Below are 9,848 nucleotides of genomic sequence, written 5' to 3' on the forward strand. Positions count from 1 at the left end.
TTTGAGGCAGACCAAATTAAAGTTTTTAAATTTTGACTAGGACTGAAATATGATTTTTCAAAATTTGTACATAAAACAAGTAAATTTTTTAAAACTTATATTAAATTAAAAAAAAAAGTTGAAATGGGGCCAGGGCCCAAGAAGGCCTTACTTTGGCTCCGCCTCTTGTTGTATTGACAAGTTGAATACTAGGATCAAACATTAAAAGTATATTCATTATTATAAAATACAGCTCAAAGAGATGGTAGTTCTTCAATAGGAGGTGGCCATCTGCACATGGAAGTTCAACGTCAGTGTCACATCTTCATCCACTTTGAGACTTCTTCCATATGTCTTGTCCAATAGAATACCCAATTGCCAAGGAATCAATCAACAAGGAACAACAGGCAACCAACATGATTCTTTATTAAATTGAGGATGAACTTGACAAATACTCTTCATTTCAATATAATACCACTTATTCCTTCAGCATACATATTGAAATCACCTATGAGGTAAATATCATTCTTTGATAGGCATATCATAACATTTGATGTTAATGAATGCACATAAAGAATCATGGTGGAACGAATAATGGATCCAAACTTTTCAGTTCTTGTAGCCTGTTAGTCATGAACAACTCAGTCACTCAACTCAAATGTGGTTTCTCTCTCTAATAAATAGAAACTATGAGCAGGTATGTCAACCTTGGCGATCGATCTTATATGGAAGATCTTACAATATCTAATAGATGCAAGCTAGTTAAAAATGTTATCTAAACATGTGGGCTCTTACTATCATTATACAAAGGACTATTATGGCCTAAATTATGTTAAATTGATGCATTAATTCCATGCTGAAAATAATTATTACTATGTCTTTGTACATAGTCGTGAAAAGCAAAACTTTATATGACAAAGTTGTCGATGGGAATGAGATTTGTAGCAAGAACTTCAAACATGTAAAGTGTTTTGTTGAATTACGAAGAAAAAAGATGCGGCTAAATCAAATGTAAGTAAAAAAAATGAAAAAGAAAAGTTAAAGTAGGCGACAACATATGGCCCGGTTCACCAAAAAAGGCAATAATCCGGCAGTGGAAGGAGGTGGCGGACTGGACCTTTAAAGTTCATAATGAACCACAAAATAAACTTAATAGCCTCAATTAAATTAAGGTTAAGGGTATGATAGCGATTCACAAGTAACACGAAAGATCTCTTTGCCGTCACGAATGAGGAATGTTTGAAAGAGAAACAATCCGAAGAGTGAAGATGCAAGCAAGAAGCCATTTGACCGATTATCAAATTTTCATCAAAATAAGCTTTTAAGTTTTTTTCCCCCCTTAAATTACAGTAACAAATAAATAAATTAATTCACTTCAGTTTGCATACTTGATCAAAACGAAGGTTACCAGACAAGCAATCCCATCAAAATTTAATTATACGGGCATCAGTTTTTCAGACACTACATGAATTTTATACTTCTTATGATGAAGGAAATGCATAAACAAATCTACTGCTGCTTTTCAATGGGGGTTAACTTATAATTTAACGTTTGGATTGTTTGAAAAAGTAGATTTTATAGCCAATTCGATGATGATAAGAAGGTGGATGAGGTGATGATGATGATGGCAATGACGATGATGATTATATCTATCGTCTGATTGCTAACCAATAAGGTTAGAAGCGGGCATTTCGGGGTTACACACTTGGGCCTGAAGCAAACCAGAAAGGGAGGCCGCAAGGGGTCTCAGAATCTGGTTTAGTTCTTACCAGGAGTGTCTGGATTTAGAATCCAAGCATTGTTCTTTGAGATTCGCGCTCTAAATTTTTGGGGTGTTCTTGCCGTGCTTCAACCAGTCAACGCTGCAGACTCCGTGATCTTTTCCTCCCGATTTCACCCTCCCTTTCAACTCTACCGTTACTGTTTCCAAGGTGAGCCACTCCATCTTCTCAACCCGATCAAAGAATTCCGGTATTATCACTGAGTCTAGATCAAATACGAATTTGTTGCTATTTGGTTTGTTGGTATTCTTTTATTTGCTTTTCCTGTTTTTGATAGGATTCTTTTGTTCTTGCCCTATTGGTTTGGTGAGCATAACTCTTTCTGTTTCTTACTTCCTTTTCCATTCCATGGTATTGGTGGGCGTTGATTCGATTAGGGATTCGGAGGACTGATAGTTTCCTGTGAAGATCGGCAAGCAATCGGAGGTAAGCGGGACGTTCAGGCAGGTAGTTTCGCTGGGGATTTAGCTATTTGATGGGTGGGTTGCGTGCATATTGTGCTTAAGGAAAATGGGTGTTTCGGTTTTGGGGATAGTCCTCTTCTGTGGTTTGATTGATGGAGAGGAAAGTGGAAGGCACGAAGAACAGGCCCAGTAGCTTCCTGCGGCCCGGATGCGAAGCCATGGATAGGAGGAGCGAGGAAGCGGCTCCTATTCGGGTGGTTAATTCGAATCCGCGGCCGCCGGAGCTTCCGTTGCCGGCTGCGGGTAGGCCGGTGAATTTCTCGATTCAGACGGGCGAGGAATTTGCCCTGGAATTCATACAGGACCGCGGGGCGTTCCGGAAACCCTTTGCGCCGTCCGATTCGAGCCGCCATGCGGAAACCCATGTTGCTAGCAGTAGCAATCCTCCCCCTGCCTATGAGGACCACAAGACAGTGATTGGGATTCCCCGTGTGGGATCTGATGGTGGGTCTGAGGCCTCTGTGATCGCAGGCGAAAGGGCTTCACACGGAAAGGGGTTGGGGAACAAGGTTCTCACGGGGGGCGATAAAAGAGGAGTTGTCGAATCTGCGGAAAATGCGCCGTATAATTCTCTAATGGAGGGCAGCAGCCGCGGTCGGAGCAGACGTTCAATTCGTAGGGATACCTCTTATGGTGCTGGTGATCATGGTTATGGGTCTTCAGGTACTTCTGATAGCTCATTGTCCGGAAGGATGAAGCTCTTGTGCAGCTTTGGGGGTAGAATCTTACCGAGGCCTAGCGATGGAAAGCTCAGGTATGTTGGAGGAGATACCCGGATCGTCAAGATAAGGAGGGATATTTCTTTTGATGATTTCATGCAGAGAATGTTGAGTGTTCACGAGCAAGTCAGTGTGGTAAAATATCAATTGCCTGGGGAGGATCTTGATGCCCTTGTGTCTGTCACTTGTGATGAGGATCTTCAGAACATGATGGATGAATGGCTTGGTACAGAGGGGCTTGAAGGCTCTCATAAACTTAGGATTTTCCTTCTCTCTCAGAGTGATCTGGAAGATGCCAATAACGATGTTGTCTCCTCCGAGTCTGGATCTGATTATCAGTATGTGATTGCTGTAAATGGTCTAGCAGAAACGGAAACCAGAAAGAGCTCAATCGGGCATGGCTTAACTTCTGCTTCAGGCACTCATTTGGACCAGCTTATTAGTCTCAATGCTGGGGGTGAGGAGGAGGGTGTTAGAGTTGAAGGTCAGTCCGTTGCGGCTGCAGCTTCTTCCTTGACCGACATTCTTCTACCTGCATCAACTGAACTACTGCATACCATGCCTAGTGCGGGTGTTCTGCCTGCTGCCACTGCTACAGTATCTTCTCACTACAGCCACTATGGTGCTCCAAGTCGGCATGATGCCACAACATTTTATCATGGCAATGCTGCTCATTATGGGGTTAGTGAGCTCCAACCTGTGATGGGTGCACATCCTCTTGAGAGCAGCCACCATGCAGAATCTGGAACGGCTGTACCCTCTGCTCTACTGCACGAATACAGTCAAAGTTACTATGGTCACTTTGAAGGAGTGCCGCCAGTAAAACCATCTCAGAGTTGGCTTCCTCCAAGAACTCCCGCTCCCAACTTTCATGCCGCAGCATCTGATGCTGGCTTGAAGTTACAAGAACCACAAGCTAAGACGAAAGAGATGAGAACGCAAGGTGGGTCATTCGTAGCTCATCATGACTATGCTTCTATAGCCAGGGACCCGAAGAATGATGTTGGCCATCTGACTCAGCAGTTTGACATTACTACACTGCCAAGTTGTACCGCTGAACATGTTGAATCTCATACAAGTAATAACTTGGGAGGTTTCCCCGTTTCAGTCTTTCCACCAGCTCCTGTAGCTTCTGTTCATGAGGGAGTTACCAAGTCCCTTTCTCCACTAACCAAGACTGGTTCCGATCCGTGGTTGTCTGATTCTCTACATGCTGGTCAGTTTCATGAGACCAACAAGGCTGGAATTGGAGAGGATCACTCTACTCCATCTGAAGGGGTCCTTACTTCACATGCAGAGAACAACACAGACTATGGCTACGTCCAGCAGCCTGTGCTTTCACAAAGAGCCTTCCAATCTGAGAGAATACCACGTGAGCAGATTGACTCACAGAACAGACTTACCAAGTCTGATGATTCTATCAATTCTCATTTCTTGATGCTTGGGTTGCAGCAGGCAGGACCTATTACAGAATCTGATGATGGTGCAGTGCCTGGAGAACTATCGGGTTCACAGGCCAAGGCATCTCCTTCATGTGCAACTCCTTCTCTGGAGGACGGAATCCTTCAATTTCAAGAACATAAAGATTTTCCATCTTCAATCACACAAAAGACAAATTTGCCTAACAAGCAAGAGAGATTGGAGGCTCCTAATGTGCCAGAGAATTTTGAGGGGTTGGATGGCAAGGAACCTGCCCTTGGTCTTAGGCCACATGATCATGAGGAATCTGGCACAAAGCCTGTTATACGAATAACGCCTAATCAAGTGAAAGAAAAAGCTGAGGCAAGCAGCTTAAAGGTGATAGTGGGTGTAGGCAGTGAAAAAGATCTTGTTGGCAGGGGACAAGTTCAGCAGGATATTGTTAAAAGTGGTCCGCTTGAAGCGATGCCCAGTGATGACAGTAAGATTTCCAAGGAAGGAAAAGCTGGACAACCTAAGATCAAAGACCAGCCATTAGAGATGAAAGAGAAAAAGGGTGTATCCTCTCCATCATATAAATTGCAAGCCTCTGAGTCTCTTCAGTCTAAAGAGAAATCACTTGTTAAAGAAGTGGTTCATGGATCTCACGTTATAGATATTGAAGTTGGAACCCCTAATATGGTGCAGGCGAATTCTACTTCCATCTTACCAGAAGCCCTTCATGGTTTAAGATCTGAAAATCAAGAAAAAGTTGCTGGGTTTTCACCTGCATTTCCATGGGACGCAAGCCCTGGTGGAGTCAATTCTCAGATGCAGAATCTCGATAATGTTTCAAAAGATGTGAAAGGCGATCTGAAAAATGTTGACAGGATTTCTCCAGAATTGCTCTCTGATCTTTTTTTAAAAGCTTCTGATGTACAACCATCTGGAATAAATCCACTGCACACCGATGAAGCTGGATTGAGCTTGAACATGCCAAATCATGAACCACAGAGCTGGTCATTTTTCAGACAGTTAGCGCAAAATGAGTTTGTTAGGAATGATATGTCACTTCTTGATCAAAATATTCTGAGCTATCCACCTGCTCCGGTGTCTGTTGGTGAAGGGAACTCTGGGTACTATTATCCTCCTTTCAAGGGTGATGTGCTGCCATTAGCCCAGAATATTCAAGATCATAGTGGGATAACTCAGAAAGATTCACCTGTTGTTTTGAGGGATGATGCCAATCTGCTGGGTAAGGGTGGGGAATCTGCCAAAGTTGAAGACACTATCTCTTATTCAAATATGACAGATGGTGAGATCTTGCCAATTCCAGAATCAGAGTATGAGGTATTCCTTCTTGTTCCAATTACTTCCTTGATGGCACTTCCAAAATTTAATTTTTTCACATCTGCTGTAGGCATTGAGTGATTGACCTTTTGGCACCTCCAGGTTGGTAAATCAGAGATGAAAAATGTTGGTGGGCCTATCTTTGACCCCTCTCTGGATGACTTTGACATGCCTGATTTGCAGGTAAGACTCCTTTTACTCCTGCTACATGCAGTCTTCTCGTTGTTACTAAATTGAAGGCATGACTTGCTTGTAGAACTTATCTGGATGCTTCTTAAATGAGTTGGAATATGTGCCCTGGGGGATTGGCGAAAGGAGATGGTCTTTTTTTTCCTGGGGGGTTGGGTGTTGGGGGTTTTAAGGGGTGGAGAGGTGGGGTGAGGAGGTTGTCCTTTCAGGTAAACCTTTTAGTATTGAAAATTTGAAGTGGTTCTTTCCCCATGGTTACAATCACAGTGATATTATAACATATTTCCAAGATAAATGATGCTTTTGCGTTTCCAGAATATCAATATATTTTAGAATATTTTCAGGAAAGGGTCTCATGATATGCTTATCTCTTTGTTAGATTCTATTTTTTATTGTTTTATATCTTAAAAAATTGTTTTATTATATGCTAAAAAAATTACTGGAAGATCTACTTACTAGTCATTTATTTCGCTGTTTAGAGCTTTGGATAGTCTCTCAAGAAGGTAACTTGTTAAAAGAAAAGCCCTTGACAGAAACGTTGGCTGAACAAGGTTGGTATGCTGTTGTATAACTTCTGTGCAAAGAAACCTTTCCACAACTTACTTTTCGGTGACTGGATTTTCAGGTTTTTCAGAACTAAGAGACCATTTCATTTTTCTGGTGATAAAGAAAATGACGTTAAGCATATTGATGCTTATCCCTTTGACATAATTAAAGTTGGATTTTTGGTGTCTTTTTCCATCGTGAAATACAATCTTAGAAATGTACATCCATATTGATTGGAATGCAACTTCCCATGGGGTGATCAAGTTTTCCAAGATGGTTTGGACTGTACATAGGTGATAGGTCTGATTTATTCCTTGAAAAAAGACAATGACCAATTTTTTTTTCTCAAAATACTGGCACTGATTCTGTTGGGAATAAAAATAAATTCTGACTTCCTATCAAGATTTGAACTGGATTTCATCTAGTTGTAAGATTTATAGGGTGCGTATATCAACTTGGCTCATTTAATTTATCAGTAATGCGATGAAATGTGGTTGGTGTTGGTACTTTGGTTAAACTTTGTAAGTAAATATTGCTTAATTCATAACTGCAATTGAGTATACCCCTTTCTCTCTCTCTCTCTCTGTACATTGGCACCCTTCTTGTCTGGATTATCTGATTTTGTGAGTTTATGTCACATGTAATTAACTCGAATCTTGATGAACAGATTATAAACAACTCTGACCTTGAGGAGCTGCGGGAACTGGGATCTGGCACATTTGGAACTGTCTATCATGGAAAATGGAGGGGCACGGATGTTGCCATTAAACGTATTAAAAAGAGCTGCTTCACTGGGAGATCGTCTGAGCAGGAACGCCTGGTTAGTGTGTGCCTGTAAACCTGCATGGACTTGTGTATGTGTTTGGTGTTTATTTATTCTTCTATCTAACTGCAATTTGATGTGCCATGTTTAGACCCATGATTTCTGGAGAGAAGCAGCAATTTTGTCAAAGCTCCACCATCCTAACGTTGTGGCATTTTATGGAGTTGTGAAAGATGGACCTGGGGGAACGTTGGCCACAGTAACAGAGTTCATGGTGAATGGTTCTCTTAGGCATGTTTTACAACGCAAAGACAGGTGACTTTGACTTGCACTTGCTATTATGGGCCCATTTTTCCTGTTGAAGATTGTATGACTGAGGATGTTTTTTACCTGGATGATGTTTCAAGGCTCCTTGATCGACGTAAAAAGCTTATGATTGCGATGGAAGCAGCCTTTGGGATGGAGTATTTGCATTCAAAAAGTATTGTTCACTTTGATCTCAAGTGTGATAACTTGCTGGTTAACATGAGGGATCCTCAACATCCAGTTTGCAAGGTAAGGTTCTATCAATGGTTCTCCTTGATGAGTGTTGTTCCAGTTCATTCATCTCTCCCTTCTGTCTTAGTAAATTGTTTGCTTTCGGCTTGTGTTCTAAAAAGCAAAATGATTCACATAAATGTTACATCTGTTGGTATTCAATTGGTTGGACGCTGTCATTCAAATGGTACAATTATCTATGCCTAGGTTGGTGACTTTGGGTTGTCAAAAATAAAACGTAATACTTTGGTTTCTGGTGGTGTGAGAGGAACACTACCATGGATGGCTCCAGAATTACTAAATGGAAGCAGCAGTAAGGTCTCTGAAAAGGTACTCTACTATTCAGCTATGTCCTTCTCATGTTTTCCTCAGTATCACGTGGAAAATTTGTAACCTTATTTCTCTGCAGGTTGATGTGTTCTCTTTTGGCATTGTCATGTGGGAAATTCTCACAGGTGACGAACCTTATGCCAACATGCACTATGGTGCAATTATCGGTATGTGTACAGCCATTGTATAAAACGTTCTTTTATGTTCTCTTCGGTGTCTTTCAGTCAATGGTGGCTTGAGCTTCTTATTTGCAACCACTTGCAGGTGGTATTGTCAACAATACCTTGAGGCCGCATGTACCAAGCTGGTGTGACCCTGAATGGAGAAAACTAATGGAACAGTGCTGGGCTCCAGACCCTTCTGCTCGGCCTTCATTCACGGACATTGTTAGACGCCTGAGGATGATGACAGAGAAGCCAGGGGTTTCAGGCAGGTAGCTCAGCACGAACGGGAGTGATGCATGACTACCTTGCAGCTGATATCTCTACTTTATGACAAGTTACTGTCAGAACCCTCCTATTGCTGCTCTGCTCTACTTACTTTTGTGTTGTAAAGTCACGTTTGAACAATAGCACCCGTTCACTTATGCCGGTGCTCTTGTTTATGTTCTTGTCAATTATGAAAGGTCTATACACACAGTAAATAACAGATTGTGAGGACTCATCTGTCGATTGTCTATTATGTAAGGTTTGCGTGTAAAAATGACCGAGGTCATCGGGAGGAGATAGGTCCATCGAATGGGCTATTGTTCATTACTTGTATTTTCTGGAACATATTATTGATTATTGGTTGTTTGTAAACTGAAATGTGTATGAGGCATTGGGAGATGCAAAGTACCAAGCAAAATTGAATATCCTTTTGTTTATTTGTTATTGTGATTCCGCTCTTATCAAAAACTATGAATTTGTTTTTATTTGATACTGAGTTATATTAGCCTGCGGTGACAGGAACTTGGGCATGCATGGTTCTGTCAAGACGTTCTATTAACAGGTGAATAGTGCTCTCTCTCTCTCTCTTTCTTTCTGTGTATCCTGTTTGTATCATCAAAATTTGACATGGAGGTCATGAAACCTGATTGCATAAGTAGCTAGTGAATCGTGAAGGCAGGTTTATGTAATGGGTAGACGTTCTTTTAGGACAAGAAATGGATGTTTGGTGTTGGTGGTCTTTTCCTGAACAAGGGTCGTGCCAGGAGTGGATTGGCAGGTAGGCCTTACACGTTAACTTATTTCCTTGTAGTGGGCTACGATCACACCTAAACAAGGCAACAAATGTATTTTTTCTAGATGTGTTTTGGTTGCATGGTTTTTATTGTTTAAAATATGCTTTGGTTGCATGTTAAGCTAGAACGTGCAACTCTGATTCACTTACATAGACCTATTCTCTGTATTCTTTTGTGGGGGAATAATCCCAAAGTAATATTATTAACACTTTGATGTCAACATTAGAGATGTAATGGCCAAAGTAAAAGTTAAAAGAAGGGGATCGATCAGTCGAGGGGTTTGGTTGAATGAGATATTTTTACTTTAAAATATCCCAATGCAATGCTATGCTCTAAAGCTTTCATGTTAAGTCAAAACATAAAAGTGTTCAGATATACTCTCTTAAGAACGATTGGCTTTTCATTTGAATGAGATAAGCATTTATTGTTTAAGGACTGATTAGTATAACTACCAGGATAAACAAGGAAACAAGTCTTCATGATGCTGTGACCAAGGAAGAAATGTTCGTGTGCAAGAAAAGAAGAAAATAAATAAAAGTAATGAGGAGACTAAAGTTATAGGAAGTAAGA

The 9,848-nt window shown here is 41.1% G+C and overlaps 1 protein-coding gene across 1 annotated transcript; it reads left to right on the plus strand.

Annotated features, from left to right (window-relative positions):
- The first annotated feature begins 1,605 nt into the window (after window positions 1–1,605).
- On the plus strand, window positions 1,606–8,921 carry LOC116246343 (uncharacterized). Its single transcript, XM_031618174.2, has 9 exons — window positions 1,606–1,910; window positions 2,138–5,691; window positions 5,794–5,874; window positions 7,094–7,246; window positions 7,341–7,504; window positions 7,597–7,744; window positions 7,934–8,056; window positions 8,136–8,223; window positions 8,321–8,921. Exons 2-9 carry the CDS (start codon window positions 2,317–2,319, stop codon window positions 8,491–8,493), a joined length of 4,305 nt encoding a protein of 1,434 aa, XP_031474034.1. The 5' UTR covers window positions 1,606–1,910; window positions 2,138–2,316; the 3' UTR covers window positions 8,494–8,921.
- The last annotated feature ends 927 nt before the right edge of the window (window positions 8,922–9,848 follow it).

Source organism: Nymphaea colorata, chromosome 1 (assembly GCF_008831285.2).
Source record: "Nymphaea colorata isolate Beijing-Zhang1983 chromosome 1, ASM883128v2, whole genome shotgun sequence".
NCBI lineage: Eukaryota > Viridiplantae > Streptophyta > Magnoliopsida > Nymphaeales > Nymphaeaceae > Nymphaea > Nymphaea colorata.

Bases quoted from the DNA above. Each gene is read 5' to 3' on its own strand.
- LOC116246343 (XM_031618174.2), top strand. From the start codon at position 2,317: ATGGAGAGGAAAGTGGAAGGCACGAAGAACAGGCCCAGTAGCTTCCTG. The intron at 7,505-7,596 runs GTGACTTTGACT...TGATGTTTCAAG, and splicing joins GTTTTACAACGCAAAGACAG to GCTCCTTGATCGACGTAAAA. The intron at 7,745-7,933 runs GTAAGGTTCTAT...ATCTATGCCTAG, and splicing joins CTCAACATCCAGTTTGCAAG to GTTGGTGACTTTGGGTTGTC.